Here is a 21991-nt window from a genome sequence, read left to right on the forward strand (position 1 = left end):
CCGCCCACAGAAGGGGATATAAAGTGGGGTTAGAAGGCTTTCTCTAGTTTGGGAAACATCATGCCCTTTTTGCTCCTGTAGAGTGGTCTGTACAGTGAAACGTAGTGATGCATTTAAAGTAGACCCCATGCTGCCTTCGATAGTGTACTCTAGTCTTTTCTAAAATGATTGTATGATACAAGGGACTAAGCCTGAACAAAGCTTCTTCCTCATTCAGGAGTGCCAAGTGCAGCATAATGTCGAAATACAGCCATGCTGATGCACAGTACCATTGACATTTTTGTGCACTAACCCTGTTGAAGGACACAGCTGTCAGCCTTCCTCTAGACCAGTGGTTCTCAACCTGTGGGTCCCGACCCCTTTGGGGGTCGAATGACTCTTTCACAGGGGTTGCCTAATACCATTGGAAAACACATATTGCTGCTGTGCAGAAAGCAGCTGCTGTGCAGAAAGCAGCTACTGTGCAGAAAGCAGCTACTGTGTTGAAAGCAGCTACTGTGTTGAAAGCAGAAGTATTGGAGGTAAAACACTTCATGAATTATAATTATAATTGTTTTTGTGATCACTATGCTTTAATTATGTTCAATTTGTAACGATGAAAATACATCCTGCATATCAGATATTTACATTACAATTAAAAATAGTAGCAAAATTACAGTTATGAAGTAGCAGCTAAAATATTTTATGGTTGAGGGTCACCACAACATTAGGATCTGTATTAAAGGGTCGCGGCATTAGGAAGGTTGAGAACCACTGCTCTAGACTTTACTGAACTGAAGATACTTATCACATATCTAATAGCTTGCACTTCAGAAAATTTTAAGACGTTAAATAATTTAAACATCTTAAGGTCTTTTGATATTGTTTGACATATGGGAACATTTTCACCTCTTTTATATAAAGGTTTATCCATTGCCTTTTGTTTACATCAGTTTGTGTTTTAGGTTTGGTTGCCATCCTGGCTCCATTAACCTCCCTGGCGGTATTCCCGAGTGTAGCTCGGGGTAAAGTTTCTGTACCAAAAGCGGTAACCCCGAGCTACACTCGGGCTTACCATGCGGCGCTGCATAGGGAGTCCCTGCAGAGCTTACCTTGTCCTTCGCTCTCGCGATGCGTCCCCTGCAGCGTCCCCGGCCATCTCCTCCGGCATCCGGCTTCTGTGTTCCGGTCCCTGTGACGTCGGGACGTACGGGCGGCGGGAAATTTGAAAATTTTAAAAAAGTAATTTTTTTCAAAACACATTTTTGATAGTAAAACATTGCTGTTTCAACCCATTTTACATACATATTGTCCCGAGTGCTTTGTCCGGCGCCCTGCCTGCATTTTGTCTGTTCTTTCTGCCTGGAAACTGAGAAACGTCCATGGCATCCAAAAAGCGTCCCTTTAGGTCAAAAGCGGTTTTAGACCGGCTAGAGAACAGCGATAGTAAATCAGAACCACTTGCAGAATTGAGTGATAATGATTCGTGGGGAAAATTCGTCAGACACTGAAAACGATTTTGCGACTTTGCTCAGCAATGTACAAACTTGGCGCTATATTTCAAATTTCAGTGTTTTCGGTTTGATTAGATTATTGAATTAAATGTATTATTATTACATTATTATTTTTTATGATTATTTATTAAATTATAATTTATGATTTCGTGTTTCAAATTTTATCATACCCGGGATGTTTACTAGACTCTTGTCCGGACAGATTTCAGTGAGTTATTCCTAAAAATTACAGCCTACAATAAAAAACTACATATTTCCGTGCAAAATAATGGTACCGCTTTCAGCACCAAAAATCGGAAAGAATCAGACCGCCGAGGAGGTTAAAAGGTCGCGGCATTAGGAAGGTTGAGAACCACTGCTCTGGACTTTACTGAACTGAAATTACTTATCACATATATAATAGCTTGCACTTCAGAAAATTTTAAGACATTGTTAAATAATTTAAACATCTTAAGGTCTTTTGATATTGTTTGACATATGGGAACATTTTCACCTCTTTTATATAAAGGTTTATCCATTGCCTTTTGTTTACATCAGTTTGTGTTTTAGGTTTGGTTGCCATCCTGGCTCCATTAATATGGTCTAATGGTTTGCCCAGGGCAAATAACCTTTTTTTACTTCTTTAAAAAGAATTGTTCTGTCTGCAAAAATAAATAGAGATTTTGTAAACTGTAAAAAGGATGTGGCTGCCATTAAAAAGCAATTCTATGTGCATTATGAAAACTTAAAAAACACGTATTGTATAAAAAAAAAAACATAAAATGTATCCTTAAAATCTGTTCACATTCATATTATATAAGCAATGATATCCCAAAAGGGAGTGACTGATGTATATACTTTGTAACATTGATGCTGAATAAGATGCTGAATAAATTAATCATTGTACATATGAAGTAAATATTGATGACCAGAATCCATGCCTCTGGCACAGAAAAAAAAATGATACACATGACGGAAGTACTGCATATTAGCATTTATGTTCCCATCCTGCTTTATAGTGTAAAAAATGGAATTAAGTTACACCACGCTATACAAGAAATGTTAGCAGGCACAGTTTTAGCCCCATAGAGCTTACAGTCTGCTGTACTTTTCATACCATGGGTACAGGGAGGTAAATAGATTACTTCAATGTTACAAAAGAGAACACTGACGAAGGAAGCTCGTCCCATAAAGGCAATTAAATGACTGTGATACTACTCCTTTCAAACTGCCCTTTAAAATGTAAGACTTAGCAGAGCAGCTTATTTAAGACACATAGAGAGGCTTTGTCTTCTTTGATTATCACCACTGCAGCATTTTTGTTTCCACGCAAGGACAACTCGTAATCTGTAATGCTTTACTACATAGTCTATTAGAGTCTGTATTCAGTCTTTTTTTTTTTTAACAGTCCTGGGAATCTTCTGATTTCTTATCTCTCTACTGTGTATCCATTCCACTGTGGCCGGTGTGACTCTTCTTAGTCATGATACCACACAATGCAGACCAGCATCTCCAGAAAACTTGGATGATGGCAACATTCAAGTCAATCAGACATTTTCCAAAACATCCAGGGGTACAAAGCCTTTTTTCTTCCCACTGACCACTTTGAGAAAACCATTTTGCTCCTTCTCTGAACTTGAACAAATCTAGGAAGAAAAGTACACAATATTAACATATATCGCACATGTATTATATATATATACAGTTGTGTTCAAAATAATAGCAGTCAGACATCACTAACCGGATCAATCGCTGTTTTTGGTAGAAATGATATTTCTACATGGCAAATAATTTCCTAGCAGGTGTAGTAGAGTAATAGAAATCCAACAGACCCAACAGTCATGACATGCATGCTGCTGATTCTGTGTCATTGAATCACTCATTGAAAGGGGCGTGTTCAAAATAATAGCAGTGTGGAGTTCTATTAGTGAGGTCATTCATTCTTTGAAAAACAGGTGGCAATTATTGCCCTTATTTAAGGAAGGAAGGCAGCAAATGTTGTACATGCTGGTTATAGTCCATTTCTCTCTGAAATTCTGAGGAAAATGGGTCATTCCAGACATTGTTCAGAAGAACAGCGCACCTTGATTAAAAAGTTGACTGGAGAGGGGAAACATATAAAGAAGTGCAGAAAATGATCGGCTGCTCAGCCAAAATGATCGCAAATGCTTTAAAATGGCAACCAAAACCTGAAAGACGTGGAAGAAAGCGAAAAACTACCATTGGAATGGATAGAAGAATAGCCAAAATGGCAAGGACTCAGCCAACAATCAGCTCCAGGAAGATGAAAGAAGGTGTGACGTTCCCTTTGAGGACTGTTACAATTAGAAGACGCCTATGTGAAGCCAAGCTATCTGCAAGAAGTCCCCGCAAAGTCCCACTGTTGGAAAAAAGGCATGTGCTGAAGAGGTTACAATCTGCCAAAGAGCACATTGACTGGCCTAAAGAGAAATGGCGCAACATTTTGTGGACTGATGAAAGTAAGATTGTTCTTTTTGGGTCTACTGGGCGGAGACAGTTTGTCAGACGACCCCCAAACACTGAATTCAAGCCACAGTACACTGTGAAGACAGTGAAGCATGGTGGTGCAAGCATCATGATATGGGGATGTTTCTCATACTACGGTGTTGGGCCTATTTATCGCATACCAGGGATCATGGATCTGTTTGAATACATCAGAATACTTGAAGAGGTCATGCTGCCTTATGCTGAAGAGGAAATGCCCTTGAAATGGGTGTTCCAACAAGACAACGACCTCAAACACACCAGTAAACGTGCAACATCTTGGTTCCAGACCAACAAGATTGACGTTATGGAGTGGCCAGCCCAATCCCCGGATCTTAATCCAATAGAAAACTTGTGGGGTGACATCAAAAATGCCATTTCTGAGGCCAAACCAAGAAATAGAGAAGAACTGTGGAATGTGGTCCAATCATCCTGGGCTGGAATACCTGATCACAGGGGCCAGAAGTTGGGGGACTCCATGCAACACAGATGTACAGCAGTTCTCAGAAACAGTGCGACTACAACCAAATATTCATGAAGTCATTCAAAGGAAAGCAAAATCTTCAAACATTTCTCAGTTTATATAATGAATGTTTGAGTTTGTAAAGAAGAATACAAACACTGCGATTTTTTTGAACCGTCTAATATTCACTTTTCTTCAATTTTTTTAGAGGAACAACACAAGTTTGATGTATTTTTCTTCATGTTGTGATTTGGAATAGAATGTGTCGTGTTCCCAATGCATTTGTGTGGATGGAAATAAAAACTATTAGAAGGATTTTCAGCTTTATTCACTTTTTTCAACACACTGCTATTATTTTGAACACAACTGTGTGTATATATATATATATATATTTATTTTTACTCCATGCCAGTTCGGGACAATTTTGACATTCCTCTCCTACATTTAAACAACATAACTTTTTTTTGCTAAAAAACTACTTAGAACGCCCAAATATTTTTTAAGCAGAGGCCCTAATATAATGGTGGGTGTTGCAAATTTTTATGTCTCATGGTATTTGTACAGCAGTTTTTCTTCGCACATTTTTTGGAAAAAATGCACTTTAATGAATTTTAATGCACAAAAACACAATAGAATACCATTTTTTGGTTAAATATAAAAGATTATGTTACATCATGCTTTAAAACTGTGTATGCCAGTGGAACGGCGACAAACTACAGTACCTGCCAGTTTAGAATTACAGAGGAGGTTTGGCACTAGAATTTATGCTCTTGCTCTGAAAAATGCGGTTATACTTCACAGGTATGTTGCGATCACTATTTACATATGCATGTGGGACTGACGCATGCATTCGCTGTTTGTGCGCAAGCACGATGAGACGAGGAGCTTTAACCCCTTCACGCCTAAGGGTAAAACAAATCTTAAAGCCTAAGCACAATTTTGCAACTTTGACATGTGTTAGCAAAACCATGCATATCACCACAACTACTTTGTGCATCCAGGTCGATGTTTTTTCCAGGAAAAATTTCATTTGGTGGTAAATGGCAAAGGAAAACTGACCCAAAATAATAAAACTTTTTTTTTAATTCAGCTGTATATTTTTTGCTACTATCATAACCAACCACCAAAGAACAATCCAAAATAATTTCTCTGGCTCCTGATGATCCCAGCGATACCACGTGTGTGTTAGTTGTTGTTTGTACCCATAGTATGGCCCAGAAACAATGGCGTGCAGTTAGATTAACTGCACTAACTGCCACTGATACTGATTTAAACATAAAAAAAAAAATGCTGACCATGACCTTTAACCCTGACCTTGACCGAGACACTAACCCTGGCACTGACCTTGACCAAACCTTGATCTAGGTATTTTTTAAAAATGATTATTATATTTATTTATTTAGTTATATATTTTGTTAACACATTCTTTTTTTTTCTCTGAAAGGACAGAGATAGAAAACAAGGGGGGTGGGCTTCACAGTGACTGATCACTTTGACAGCCAATCAGAGGCTATCAGAGAGATCAAGTGACCTGGAATCGAGAGCTCTAACAATTGGGACCCAGGGCTCTCAGTGACTCCCCGGTCTCTGTGCTTGGAGTGCGCAAATTAGCGGCCCCGCGGAAAACAGCCCAGTTCTGTGAGCCCATTAATTTGTGTATGCTCGGCGTCAAGGAGTTAAAAAAGTTTTAATTTTATTATTTATTTGATTATTTTTTGTACTCTGTAACTATATTTGTTTAAAATCACTTTTATTGCTTTGGTTCTGGCCTGCTAAGTAGATTGTTTTAGGAAAGGCCTGGATTCTTTCCTAAATGAACATAATATAACTGGATGCTAACATTTATATGTATATACTGTGGCAGTGCGGCATCCTGCCACGGTCTAAATCAAGGTTATAACCCAGGATTCTCAACTATACAGGTTGAGGGGCTCCAGGCAGTTCTCTTAATGCAGAGGAAACTGGTTTGTCAGTTTGCTCGTTGGTTCGTAAAGCCCGTTTTGGGACCTGGGGGCTGGAGACTTCGAAGTGATTTGGGAGGGATGAAATCTCCAATCCTAGGTCCGTGTTTTCAGAACCCCCAGCACACTAATTGCACAGGTGTGTACAGGCCTTTTTGTAGAGGCCAAATTATGGTTCTAGGCTCCACCCCGGCAGACAGGAGATCATTGCCCAGGAGTCAGGAGAGGTGGGAGCCAGAGCAGCAAGGGGCTGTATACCTGAGAGAGCCAGGAGGCTGAATATTTGTTTCGTTTGTAGTGATGGTGGATACCCCTGCGTGGGAAACATATTTAATGGAACTTTACTTTAAAAATTGGGCTAAAAGGCCCTTAAAAAAAGAAGAAAGTGAGTGGCTTTGTGCTTTAAAAGCTCCACCCTTTACGCTAGTTCTCACAATATATATATATATATATATATATACACAGTATATATATACAGTATATATATATATACTATATATATATATATATATAGTATATAAATATATATATATATATATATATATACAGTCATGGCCGAAATTGTTGGCACCCTTGATATTTCTCCAGGAAATCATGTATTTCTCACGAAACGTATTGCATTAACACATGTTTTGCTATACACATGTTTATTCCCTTTGTGTGTATTGGGACAAAACAAAAAAAGGGAGGAAAGAAAGCAAATTCGACATAATGTCACACAAACCTCCAAAAATGGGCTGGACAAAAGTATTGGCACCCTTTCACAACTGCGGATAAATAAGAATGTTACAAGCATGTGATGCTCCTGTAAACTCACCTGGGGCAAGTAACAGGTGTGGGCAATATAGAAATCACACCTGAAAGCAGATAAAAAGGAGAGACGTTCACTTAACCTTTGCATTGTGTGTCTGTCTGTGCCACACTAAGCATGGACAACAGAAAGAGGAGACGAGAACTGTCTGAGGACCTGAGAACCAAAATTGTGGCAAAATATCAACAATCTCAAGGTTACAAGTCCATCTCCAGAGAACTAGATTTGCCTTTGTCCACAGTGCGCAACATTATCAAGAAGTTTGCAACCCATGGCACTGTAGCTAATCTCCCTGGTCGTGGACGGATGAGGAAAATTGATGAAAGATTGCAACGCAGAATAGTCCGGATGGTGGATAAGCAGCCCCAAACATGTTCCAAAGACATTCAAGCTGTCCTGCAGGCTCAGGGAGCATCAGTGTCAGCGCGAACTATCCGTCGACATTTAAATGAAATGAAACGCTATGGCAGGAGACCCAGGAGGACCCCACTGCTGACACAGAGACATAAAAAAGCAAGACTACAGTTTGCCAAAATGTACTTGAGTAAGCCAAAAGCCTTCTGGGAAAACGTCTTGTGGACAGATGAGACCAAGATAGAGCTTTTCGGTAAAGCACATCATTCTACTGTTTACCGAAAACGGAATGAGGCCTACAAAGAACAAAACACAGTACCTACGGTAAAATATGGTGGAGGTTCAATGATGTTTTGGGGTTGTTTTGCTGCCTCTGGCACTGGGTGCCTTGACTGTGTGCAAGGCATCATGAAATCTGAGGATTACCAAAGGATTTTGGGTCGCACTGTAGGGCCCAGTGTCAGAAAGCTGGGTTTGCGTCCAAGATCCTGGGTCTTCCAGCAGGACAATGACCCCAAACATACGTCAAAAAGCACTCAGAAATGGATGGCAAAGAAGCGCTGGAGAGTTCTGAAGTGGCCAGCAATGAGCCCAGATCTAAATCCCATTGAACACCTGTGGAGAGATCTTAAAATTGCTGTTGGGAAAAGGTGTCCTTCCAATAAGAGAGACCTGGAGCTGTTTGCAAAGGAAGAGTGGTCCAAAATTCCGGGTGAGAGGTGTCAGAAGCTTATTGATGGTTATAGGAAGCGACTGATTTCAGTTATGTTTTCCAAAGGGTGTGCAACCAAATATTAAGTTAAGGGTGCCAATACTTTTGTCCAGCCCATTTTTGGGGTTTTGTGTGACATTATGTCATATTTGCTTTTCTGCCTCTGTTTTATATTTGTTCCAATACATACAAAGGGAATAAACATGTGTATAGCAAAACATGTGTTAATGCAATACCTTTTTTGTGTGAAATACTTGATTTTCAGGAAAAATATCAAGGGTGCCAACAATTTCGGCCATGACTGTATATATATATTTATGTATGTTATGTACATACAATTTCCTCTTGAGGGATCAGGAAGGAATGTTTTCCCCCGCTGAAGCATATCGGATCATGTTCTATTGGGGTTTTTTTTGCCTTCCTCTAGATCAGGGGTAGGCAACCTGCGGCTCTCCAGCTGTTACAAGACTACAAGTTCCATCATGCCTCTGCAAGTCATAGCTGTAACTGTCAATTTTGCAGTGTCTCATGGGAAATGTAGTTCCACAACAGCTAGAGAGCCGCATGTTGCCTACCCCTGCTCTAGATCACAGGTGTCAAACTGGCGGCCCTCCAGCTGTTGCCAAACTACATGTCCCATGAGGCATTGCAAGACTGAAAGTTACAAGCATGACTCCCAAAGACAAAAGCATGATGGGACTTGTAGTTTCGCAACAGCTGAAGGGCCGCCAGTTTGACACCCCTGATCTAGATCAACTGTGGGTATTGTATAGTGCATTAGTGCATATGGAGGTTTTCTATTTGTGTGTGTGTTTTTTTTTCTCTGTTGGTTGAACTGGATGGACTGGTGTCTTTTTTTCAACCAGATTAACTATGTTATCACAAGGAATGTAAACATTCCTTGTGATAACGATAAAGCAAGCCATGTCTTCTTTTTGGAAAGATCTGGGGTTTATTATCTGGCCTCCAAAGCATCAGACCACACCTAGATGTGTGATCTGATGCTTGTTGAAGCCAGTTCCGGCTTGTTTACTTAAGGCCAAAACCAGTAATGAAATCATTGTCACCGGTTTCTGATGTCACACAGTGGGAGTGTGAGATGGGGAAAGGGCTCTCATTGTTTGAATACTGCTTGTGCGGAGTAAATTAAATGTTTTGACTGACATTCTCAAGTTTAGCCACAAGATGTCACTGTCTTTCTAACACAGCCTCAGACTGCATAGAGATTTCTATATTCATGCAGAGGTGGAGTGTTCACACAGAGGAGAGTGAGCAACCATGTTCTGGAGAATGGTGAATGAGGGGGGCCGTGTGAGCTGAGAATCTGATGACATCCAGGTGTGAGAGCACCTCTCAGTATCCAAAGATTGCTGCCAGGATTGCTGATGAGATTGCTACCAGGAAGCTGATGAGATTACTGCCAGGAAGGCTAATGAGAGCAGAGGAACTAAGCAACATATACGGCAAGACCGCATGCTTGTTGGAGAAACATTTGTTCTGCTCAGAGTCACGAGCAGATGCAAAGCATACCCGGGTCGGTAAGATCGTGCACGCACCTCATTTCAGTGTTGGCGCCTAGACACTGAGTCCAGGCCTATAGTTAGTTAGTTAGGGTCTCTGTGTCAGGCCACAAGTGTTGTTACTGATCATTGGAAGGACTCCACAACTTAAAGTGACATTTCACATTGGAGAGATGATAAAATCCCACAAACTCAAGCCAGACTGGCATTCTGCTCAGAAGGAATACTCAGGCATGTGCTACAGGACCAGTCATGGGAGGGGGAATACTGTAGATTTGTGTAAGATTGTAAGCTGTTGTGCTGCACCGCAGGCTAGCCCATACCGTACGCCCATACACTGATTCCTGCTCTTTTAGGGTAATGACGGGTAAGGTGTGGCAGCTTAGTTGTGCCCACCAGTTGGTAAATTACTACACCTTCTACCTTCATCCATCAGGGGGCGCCGTGCTGTGCAGCACAAGGGTCTCAGCCTTTGGGCTGGGTGTATGTAACTTTATTGTATGTTTCCAGCATTTGTGTTTATTTGCCACATCTAAGTGAAATTCTGTTGTGGTAAAAGCTGGTGTTGGGGTTGCTTTCCTCATTCGTGACTTCACTGTATCCTGGGGAGCCCACCCCGGTACACGGCCTACAGGAGGAATTACATCTATTCCTCCCACTGTGTCTCAGGAACAGGATGCCCCTGGATGCATCCTTACCAGGAGAGTCTGGTATAGGTCGCTGCAGGGGACACCCTCTTCTGCTGCCTGTAAGCCCTCATGCACACTTGATGTTTTGATAATGCTGATAGAGTTAGCTGTGTAATGTCACGTTAAAATCGTGAATTTTTCAGCATTTTTGCATTAGCGTTTAGTGGTGTTTTGGCACGATTAGCGGTGTTTTCTCATGTTTTTATGCATTTGCGGGTTTTTGTGGTAAAAAAAAGTCCAAAAATGCTGGTTTGTGGCGTTTTACCCCATTTTACCACGTTTTTCAGCGTTAGAGCTTTTTATACAGGTAAAAAAACTCCTCTAGAAACCCACTAGTTTTGGGGGGTTTTTTCTGCCAAAAAACGTCCCACCCAAAAAACGTTGATTTCAGCCTATGTGTGCATGGACACCTAGGATAACATGCTGGGGAGTTTATTGACTGTAGAAAAAACGTCAAACGCCAAAAACAGCCGCTGTAAAAATGTTGTGTGCATGAGGGCTAAAAGTAATTTTGCGGCTCTCTATCCATTTGGATTACTTTAACCACTTGACCTCCTGAGGATTTACCCCCCTTAATGACCACGCCTCTTTTTGCTACTCGGCGCTGCACTAATTCAACTGATAATTGCGCGGTCATGCAATGCTGCTCCCAAACGAGATTTACGTTCTTTTTTTCACACAAACAGAGCTTTCTTTCGGTGGTATTTGATCACCTGTGCGCTTTTTATTTTTCACGCTATAAACAAAAAAAAGCCCAAAATTTTGAATAAAAACAATATTTTTTACTTTCAGCTATAAAAAATATATAGTAAACTCAAAGTTGGTTATAAATTTAGGCCAAAATGTATTCTGCCCCATGTTTTTGGTAAAAAAAATCCCAATAAGTGTATATTGATTGCTTTGTGTAAAAATGTTATAGCGTCTACAAACTATGGTATAGATACTGCATTTTACGCCATTTTTCTGCTATACAGCGCTGTGCTAGTTTAACGGACAATTGCGCGGTCATGCAGTATGGTACATAAATGAAATTTACATCCTTTTTTTCCCCACAAATTGAGCTTTCTTTTGGTGGTATTTGATTGCCTGAGCGGTTTTTATTTTTTGCGCTATAAAAAAAAAAGGCTGACAATTTTGAGGGAAAAAAAACAATATTTTGGACTTTTTGCTATAAAACATGTCCAGTAAAAAAAAAATGCAAAAATCAAATTTAGTCATAAATTTCTGCCAAAATGCATTCTGCGACATGTCTTTGCTAAAAAAAAAAGCCAATATGTGTAAATTAATTGGTTTACGTGAAAGTTATAGCGTTTACAAATGGCGGGAAAGATACTGGGATTTTTAGTTTTTTTTTTTTTTATACTAATAATGCCGGCGATCAGCGAATTATGGCGGCGATCAGTGACTTATGGCAGCGATCAGTGAATTATGGTGGCGATCAGTGACTTATGGCAGCGACCAGTGACTTATGGCAAGACTGCAGGACTGCGGCAGACATTCTGACATTGGTGGGTACTGACTTGGGGTCACTGACATCCCCAAAAACACTAATACAGTGATCAGTGCAAAAAAAAAAAAAAATTACACTGTACTAATGGCAATGGGGAGGAAGGGGTTAACTTTATTTTGCAGGGAAGGGCTATAGGAGTGAGGGGAGTGTTTTACTAGGGGGCGGGGGTGTGTGCTGGACGGGACAAGGCTGATCGAGAGAGAGAAACTCTTCTTTCTCGATCAGCTCGTCCTTGAGCTGTCAGGGAAGTGACAGACAGCACAGCTACTGCAGCTGTGCTGTCTGTCACTGTTTGCCGCCGATCGCCGGGAAACAGCCGGTAAAGACCCGGCGACTGACATCCGCGGCGGTGATCGGCGGGACAGATAGGGAGGCGGCGCGCCTCGCGCAGCGCCCCCTATCTGTTTACAAAACACGCGTTTTTGCCTGGTTTTGCCTGCCAGTGCCGCCCTGCCGCCGTATTTCTACAGTGGCAGGGCGGCAAGTGGTTAACAAGAAACAGAATTGCTGGCTGAAAAAGATTATATATGTTTGTGTACGTCCTATGGATGGGAAGTGGTTAATGTTAGAACGTAAGAAAGCAAGTAAATGTTCAGAGGCAGAAAATGCTGTTTAGACAGTGGCATAAACATCTTCTTGAGGCAGTCCACCTATGACTAAATGCATTGGGTAGGCCTACAGCTCCGTGACAGCATCACACATTGTAGGCAGGCACCCCCACACACACAGAACCAGCGATGTGGAGTGTCACAGCCTGGGAGAGATTGAGCTAACATACTTTAGTGCTTGGCAATCACTTCTGCTGTGTGAGTGATTTTAATGGTTTTATTTGAACTCTTAATAAATGTGTTGTGCCATGATGGTCTCCTTCTTTCCTTATATGTTTCAATCAGTGTTAACCTGAGACTTTTGAAGGACTGGTTCCTGTACTGACTGCAGTATATACAGTGAGGAACAGAAGTATTTGAACCCCCTGCGATTTTGCAAGTTCTCCCACTTAGAAATCATGGAGAGGCCTGAAATTCACATTGTAGGTACATTCCCACTCTGAGAGACAGAATTAAAAAAGAAATTCAGGAAATCACATTGTATGATTTTTAAAGAATGTATTTGTCTTGCACTGCTGAACATAAGTATTTGAACACCTCAGAAACAGCAAGAATTCTGGCTCTCAAAGACCTGTTACTCTGCCTTTTTAAAAAGTCCACCTCTACTCCACTCATTAATCTAACTTAGTAGCACCTGTCTGAGCTCTTTAAAGACATCTGTCCACCCCACAGTCAGTCAGATGCCAACTACTACCATAGGCAAGACCAAAGAGCTGTCAAAAGACACCGGAGACAAAATTGTGGACCTCCACAAGGCTGGAAAGGGCTATGGGGCAATAGTCAAGCAGCTTGGTGAAAATAGATCAACTGTTGGAGCAATTGTTAGAAAATGAAAGAGGCTAAAGATGACTGTCAGTCTCCCTCAGACTGGGGCTCCATGCAAGATCTCACCTCGTGGGGTATCACTGATGATAAGAAAGGTGAGGAATCAGCCCAGAACTACAAGGGAGGAGCTGGTCAATGACATGAAGAGAGCTGGGACCACAGTTTCACAGGTCACTCTCGGTAGAACACTACGCCGTCATGGTTTCAAATCGTGCATTGCACGGAAGGTTCCCCTGCTCAAGTCATCACATGTCCAGGCCCGTCTGAAGGTTCCCCTGCTCCAGTCATCACATGTCCAGGCCCGTCTGAAGGTTCCCCTGCTCAAGTCATCACATGTCCAGGCCTGTCTGAAGTTGGCCAATGACCATCTGGATGATCCAGAGGAGGCATGGGAGAAAGTCATGTGGTCAGATGACACCAAAGTAGAACTTTTTGGTCTAAACTTCACTCGTCGTGTTTGGAGGAAAAAGAAGGATGAGTTGCATCCCAAGAACACCATCCCTACTGTGAAGCATGGGGGCGGTAACATCATGCTTTGGGGGTGCTTTTCTGCAAAGGGGACAGGACGACGGCACTGTATTAAGGAGAGGATGAATGGGGCCATTTATTGTGAGATTTTGAGTAATAATCTCCTTCCCTCAGTCAGAGCATTGAAGATGGGTCATGGCGGGGTCTTCCAACATGACAACGACCCGAAGCACACAGCCAGGAGAACCAAGGAGTGGCTCCGTAAGAAGCATATCAAGGTTCTGGAGTGGCCTAGCTAGTCTCCAGACCTAAATACAATAGAACATCTTTGGAGGGAGCTGAAACTCCTTGTTGCTCAGCAACAGCCCCAAAACATGACAGATCTAGAGGAGATCTGTGTGGAGGAGTATTGCTGTTGTACAAGATCTGCACAACTATGAACATTTTATAAAGACTTTTTTCTCACTGAATTTTAAATTCACTTTTTTAATGAACTGTCTAGTAAAGCTGCAAGTAATGATTATTTTCATAACTGATTAGTTGGCCAATTACTGCTTTGATTAATCGATTAATTGGCTAAAAGCCTCAAAAAAGTGTGGTATATAATTTAGTTAATATGTAAAGTTTAAAAAAAGATAAATTTATTCTTGAATATCTATATGCAGTGGTAAATATAAATAACCAGCTACTGCATGGGTGTCAAACTGGTGGCCCTCCAGCTGTTGCCAAACTACAAGTCCCATGAGGCATTGCAAGATTGACAGTTATAAGCATGACTCCCAAAGGCAGAGGCATGATGGGACTTGTAGCTTCGCAACAGCTGGAGGGCCGCTTGTTTGACACCCCTGATCTACAGTATATGGTTAGGGAACAAAATATCTAATCCACTCTCAGAATAACAGACAGAAGAGATGTACGGTGCAAACTATTAGAGGTTGAATCATCAGACTCAGATTACATTTTTTATTTAAAGAAAATTTTTTTTAAAAGACCTAAAATGCTGTTGTGCAGATTTTCAGACAGGACTGTAATATATTATCCATGACAGAGACTCCTTTGATACAAGCTACGAGCGCCTGCTGTCATTTATGCTGGCCATACATGAAAAATGTTTCTTTCTATAATTTTTATTTAAGAACGTTTGTTTGATTTTCTAATTGTTAGTGGGGGTCAAACCAACGTTCGTTTCTGGCTCTTTCTGCCTTCAGCGTGCCCCTATATTAAGCCACAAAATATAGTACGGAGCGCCCCTATAGCAAGGCAAAAAAAACCTCTGCCTTTAGAATCACTCACTTCCTTCTCCTGTCCTGGACTACATGTCCCATGAGGCATTGCTTCTCACACAATCACATGTTCTCAGGCACTTACTGACATGTATGGATGTTGAACTGAGCTGTATGTGTGCTGTACTGTGTATCCTGATGTGTATTGATGGTGTACCAGGGGCGGACTAACCATTGGGAAACTCGGGCACTGCCCGAGGGCCCGGTGTCAGTAGGAGGCCCCATGAGATGCCCCTGATACCTTTTTCATAGGCTTTTTTGAGTTTGGGCAAGGACACAGGGGCCCCATGATCCCCTATTGCCCGGGGGCCCCATGAGTTATCAGTCCGCCCCTGTGGTGTACTGAGCTGTATGTGTGCTGCACTGTATTTTCTGATATGTGAACAGATAACGCATTCTGTATGCAGGCCCACTAATCGTCTGACCGACTAATCGATTATGAAAATAGTTGACAACTAGTTTTATAATTATTCACCCAAACAAATTGACTTTTTGAAGTTGGGGAAGTTACTTATTATTCTGGAGGGGATATCTATTGACGACCGATTGCTGCATTTGATGATATACCACACTGCTCATGTTAACCTTTGACCTTTTGTGCGGTCAAATCGTCTGGCAAGAGGCCAATTTGTTTGGGTGAATGGTGACGGCTTTTGGATCGAACGTTTCCTCTTATGCCCCTACTTCCATTCATTTGGGAATTTATATGGACTTTATTACATTTAAAGTGCTATAAGACCATTGTATAATTAGTGCTGCATTTATCTATTTATATCATATTATTGCCTTCAAATGTGCAAGCTGCTTTTATTAAGTGTTGTTGCATGGCAGACCGCTTCCTGTTATCTCACATATATATTCTTATTATTCTAGCCAAATTTACCACCCTAACTCCTCCCACAGTTTTTACACTACATAGACAGTAATATACCGAAACGTGCGGATTGTTCCCAATTGGTGTGCTATTACTTTGTGGAACGTTTCGCCGAATGGTTCACGAAATATCACCGTTTTTGTGGTGAAATTGGTCCCATAGGAATGAATGGCGGAATGTTCAAAACTAGAGTGGGAGCTGACAAAAGCTAGAGTGTGAGCTGAAAAATCAGGACATGATTTCTAAACTGCCATCACTCCCTCATTTTCAAGCCACTCCTACACAAATCTTATATCAAAACGTTCAGCTATCCCTGCTGCCACTAAAAATGTCCACGGCTAAGCCATAGTCCTGATAGTTTTCACAATATGACCATTTGTTTGCAACTCATGCCGCCCATTGACATTCATTGAAACTCCACTCTAGCCACCTCAAAGTTGAAGGACAATTTCTAAACTGCGACAGTGCCTTCATTTTTAATATTTCCGAGACATACTATGCATCAAAATGTAGGTCTGGGTCTTGTGATTCTCACAATATAAAGCTCTTCGGTGGAATGTTTCGCCGAATGGTTCACGAAATATCTGCGTGTTTGTGGTGAAATTGGTCCCATAGGAATGAATGGCGGAATGTTCAAAACTAGAGTGGGAGCTGACAAAAGCTAGAGTGTGAGCCAAAAAATCAGGACATGATTTCTAAACTCCACTCCAACCAAACAACAGTTACTCAAGCAACCCCACCCAGTTACTCCGCCCACTCCACCCAGACTACTGGTGGAGGCAAGAACACTTCACACAATTTCCCCAGAAATTGGAGCTTTTCTAGTTTCTTCTTGTTGTTTGAATTCTGAGCGCAAGTGTTTGTTTATAATTTTATAATCAATTATGTGGATTAGTTGTTTCAGCCTTACTACCTATTGCTATTCTTGAGCAAAATCTGCACTTTGAACTACATTGCTGCACTGAGAGAGTTGTACTTCTTATTTTCACTCTTGCTTATGCTATTTATATTTGGGGATTTTTTTCATAGAGTTGTTTAGTGGATTTATTGATAGTATTTTAATGCTGTCATAAGAAGACTAATTCCACCTATCAGAGTTTGTTTCATGTTGCACCCACATTTAGGGTGTAAAATAAAACCTTCTGCCATTCCTCAACCCCCTACATTCAAACTGCCTCCCACCTGATTCAGAAGGTGTTTCTCCCTGCTGTGAATTTATAACTTGGTCCAGCTGTGCAGATCTGGGAATAGATAGCTAAGTCCAATATACCACCATGGCAAAAGGACTCCGCCATCCACACAGGTAGATGTAGATAGGGAAATCCTCCCCACTGAGCTCTTGTTTCCTGACATACCCACCATCAGAATACACTGGTAAGCATTGCAGGCTATGGCCTGCAGCTATGATCAAGTGGGAAAATCCAGCAGGGTGGTTGTACAGAAGCCGATTGGTAGATTAGCTTCTGTAGAACCTCCCTGCCTATACATGGATCAAAATTCAGCCAGGCCTTGCTGAACTGGAAGAATTGTGATCATGTATAGCTGGCTGTACTGAAAGTCTGTACAGACCTGGGGCTAAAGAAATATTCTGTAGGAGCCTGTGTATGGCATCCACTAATCATGGCTCCAAAGTTTTATACAATTTAATGCAAAACATTTGTAAAGGTTAATTCATTTCATTGTACAATATGGGTGCATTTATTAATCTTTTACAAAAGATGGAATATGCCTTTAAAACTCACCTCTCCAGCAGACAGCAAGTCCTCACTTCACTCCATTCAGCAGCTTCACTAGAAACCTTACATCCATCACATTTCCAGGTGTTTTGAAATTGCATGTTGTGATACAGGGGCAGACTGACCATTTGGAAACTCGGGCACTGCCCGAGGGCCCAGGGTCAGTAGGGGGCCCCATGAGATGCCCCTGGTACCTTTTTCATAGGCTTTTTTGAGTTTCGGCAAGGACACAGGGGCCCCATGATCCCCTATTGCCCAGGGGCCCCATGAGTTGTCAGTCCGCCCCTGATCTGATACATTCAGAAATGTCAGATGCAGGGGTGGACTGACCATTTGGAAACTCGGGCACTGCCCGAGGGCCCGGGGTCAGTAGGGGGCCCCATGAGATGCCCCTGGTACCTTTTTCATAGGCTTTTTTGAGTTTCGGCAAGGACACAGGGGCCCCATGATCCCCTATTGCCCAGGGGCCCCATGAGTTGTCAGTCCGCCCCTGATCTGATACATTCAGAAATGTCAGATGCAGGGGTGGACTGACCATTTGGAAACTCGGGCACTGCCCGAGGGCCCGGGATCAGTAGGGGGCCCCATGAGGTGCCCCTGGTACCTTTTTCATAGGCTTTTCTGAGTTTGGGCAAGGACACAGGGGCCCCATGATCCCCTATTGCCCGGGGGCCCCATGAGTTGTCAGTCCGCCCCTGATCTGATACATTCAGAAATGTCAGATGCAGGGGTGGAGTGACCATTTGGAAACTCGGGCACTGCCTGAGGGCCCGGGGTCAGTAGGGGGCCCCATGAGATGCCCCTGGTACCTTTTTCATGGGCTTTTTTGAGTTTGGGCAAGGACACAGGGGCCCCATGATCCCCTATTGCCTGGGGGCCCCATGAGTTGTCAGTCTGCCCCTGGTCAGATGCTGAAGGTTCCCCTAGAAGCCATAGCGTTTGAAGAGTGTGAAATAAGGACTCACTGCCTCCTGGGGTGTAAAGTATTAAGAGTTGTCTTTGTCATGCTACTTCAGTTTTTTTTCCCCAAGATATACATTTGAAAAGCCTTTTCAAATGTACATCTGAACAGATGTGCAGTGAGCTGGTGGTTCCTGATATGGTATATCAGTGAAGTTTTAATAACTTTTTTTTATTACTTCAGGTAGGTTTTAGTTACTTATATGTATGTATTTGCACACACATATGAAGGCTCAAAATGTTTTGTGTGTCATTTTGGGATCTCCATAAATCTTCCTCCCAACAGTAGTGCCAGAATTTATATTCCAGACTCTCAGACACTGTCATATTGAATAAATGCTGTAAGCAATGGAACTTTCAGCTGTGCATCTGCCTTGGAAAGTATAATGCTAATAAAATAGATGTCAGGTAATAATAACCCAGTAATGAAAAATATTAGCGTGTAGCTTCAGTAAGATGAAACTTGACACTTTTTTCTTTTCTCCAAATTGGAACCGCAGAGGACAGATTCTTCTGACTTGTTGGATGGATGTTGAAATATGTCAAGCTAAGAAGAATGCCAGACAGCTAGGAACTGAGACACAGCTGAGAAGTCAGGAGGCATCCATACTAATGTTTCAGATGTTTCCAAGACATTTTTAAACAAGTGTTAAGGTGATGTCTCAAGATAAGCTGACTGTCATACACCCTGCAATGGATTGCTTTCTACAGTTACAGTATATATACACAAGGATTGTCTTGAGACCCTCACTTTGTGGGATATTATTTTTTGACATCATGGGACATTATTATTATTTCTTTGTTTAACCACTTTGCACCCTGGGCAATATTTAAATTTTTCCCACACTTTAAAATCAGCAATTTACTGCATATGCACTGTACAAGAAAATATTTCAATACATTTGGGATTCAAAGACAACTTCATTACTGCCTCTGTTAGAATTATGCTAACAACCTGTTTGATATTATTGCAAAAACACAACATTTGGGCTCATTTACTAAAGGATATAAGACTCTTCACAGAATAAATTGTATGAATATTCATTTCAATTATCCCAACTTTGAGTTCATTTTTAATACCCAATAATGTGGAGATGAAATAGGTAAAATTAATTTCTTTTAACTTTAGACGAGGGGTTGGAGAAATAGTCTGCAGGAGCCTGTGCTCTGCACTGATCACAATTGCAATGCTTTTCAGGGTCCAATGCCAAAAAATAGTAAATGCACATTTTAATTTTTTTAATGGGTGCATTTATTAATTCTCTTACAAGGAGCTTCACCTAAAAGGGGAAGTTCCACTTACCCCCCCCCCCTTCACTGCCACATTTGGTTTGGCACTTTTTGGGGGCGGGGGATCAGGTACCTGGTCTTGGTAGGTACCCACTTCCACTTTTGGTCAGATGCACCGCGGTTATCTGAGCCAGAATTTCATCCCCCTCTGTCCCCCACAGCCTTCTGGGACACTTCACAGGTCCAGGGGCGGACTGACCATTTGGAAACTCAGGCACTGCCCGAGGGCCCGGGGTCAGTAGGGGGCCCCATGAGATGCCCCTGGTACCTTTTTCATAGGCTTTTTTGAGTTTGGGCAAGGACACAGGGGCCCCATGATCCCCTATTGCCCGGGGGCCCCATGAGTTGTCAGTCCGCCCCTGCACAGGTCCCAGAAGACCATTCACAAAGCGCAGTGTACTTTGCGCATGCACAAAGCTTCATTTCCGGTTTCCCTTACTGAAGATGCCAGCACCTGCACCCTGAAGCTGACTGAAGAATTGGATAGGGTGAGGACATCGCTGGATCCCTGGTCAGCTAAGCACCATATATATTAAAAGTCAGCAACTATAGTATTTGTAGCTGTTGACTTTTAATTTTTTCGGGGGAGCTTTAATTTAACCACAAATTGCACAAGAGTACTATTTGTGGTTGGAAGAAAACTAAAAATCTAAAGGATTAATTAACGTAACAGTTGTGAAAATTTAGAAAAGACATCCACGAAAACTGATTGCAGCAGATTCAGTATATTTTTCAAAAGGGACTGGACAAAAAGAAAGAAAAATGTAAATGTATACATACATTCCTAAGTAATACTGTACATTGTAAATCAATGATCTAGGACGTTAACCAATGCCCTTCAGAGGATCAGAAAAAAATGTTTTTTCCTAATTAGAGAAATTGAATCAAGCTTCATTGGGTTTTATTTTGCCTTTCGCTGGATCAATTAGAGATTGTAAATTCTGGGGATGCCATGTTTTTGAATCTAGCTATGTAACTAAAATATGACTCTATTTTCATTGGTGATTTCAATAGTTAAAGCTCATAAAAGTTGAGAAGCAATACATAGGAACCTAACAGCAAAATCTACTATTTGAGATGAATAATATCTGAGCTCAAATATTCTTTAATAAATCTTTATTATATCTGAAATAGTTTGAAATTGTCTACTTTTGCTTATTTTTAGACACCAGATTTACCAACCTGATTTTCCTTAAGTGTTATCTGCCCTTGTTCTTTGCATCCAATAAATGTTCTTGTGCAGCGATAAAGACTCTCATTTGTTTGTACCTTTTGCACAAAATTAGCTGGAAAATATCCGATTCTGTCTTCTATTCTACCCTATATAGGAAAAAAACATTCAAGATATTTCAAAACTATTTTTAGTATGGGTCAGAGTGTAAAGTCATGTAGGCTAATTCATACAGTGCTTTTTCTCTATTATTACTACAAAACAATTGTCACACAAGACTGGAGACCCGTCAAAAGTACACGTGACAATATTGACAGCATTGAAAATTTCAGATCAAAGGAAAATTGAGTGGGTTCTGAATTGAGGGAATTCTGGATAGCACTTTCTTATTAGCACAATTATGTTGCATCGAGCAGATTGAGTTAGAAAGAGCTTTTCATTTTTATACATTTACACATTTGTTCTTAGTGCTTTGACCTCTAAACACTAACGGCTATCACTAACCAAACCTCTTAACTAAGCTCTAACACTAAATTGCCCCTGTCACGGAGCTGGTCCTTCCTTCCCCATCCTCCAGGTTTGCTGGCTGCCACCTCCCACCCCTCAGCAGCCCCTCCGTCTTCTGACCCGTCCATGCTGGGACTTCTAGTTCTCAGTGTCCCTGACACAGGCAGCCCTCAGCAGCCCCTCACCCCCCTGGCTTGCAGTCTGAACTCCTGCTGAAGGAATCCATAAACAGGCCCCCTCCTCCCTTCCCCCTCATGCACAAATTCCTGAGC

The 21991-nt window shown here is 41.6% G+C and overlaps 1 protein-coding gene across 1 annotated transcript in view; it reads right to left on the reverse strand.

Annotated features, from left to right (window-relative positions):
* Positions 1-2460: 2460 nt before the first annotated feature.
* The window catches only part of STAC (SH3 and cysteine rich domain), a 399298-nt gene continuing 379767 nt past the window's right edge, over positions 2461-21991 (reverse strand). The window contains exons 10-11 of the mRNA XM_089678256.1: positions 21224-21361; positions 2461-3118 (exon numbers count right to left, since the gene is read on the reverse strand). Coding sequence (XP_089534382.1) covers positions 3020-3118; positions 21224-21361 — 237 coding nt within the window. The 3' untranslated portion in view covers positions 2461-3019. The remainder of the gene's footprint in view (positions 3119-21223; positions 21362-21991) is intronic.

This window comes from Staurois parvus, unplaced genomic scaffold (assembly GCF_062004578.1).
Source record: "Staurois parvus isolate SC_StPar_1 unplaced genomic scaffold, SC_StPar_1.0 ptg000201l, whole genome shotgun sequence".
NCBI classification, from domain to species: Eukaryota; Metazoa; Chordata; class Amphibia; order Anura; family Ranidae; genus Staurois; species Staurois parvus.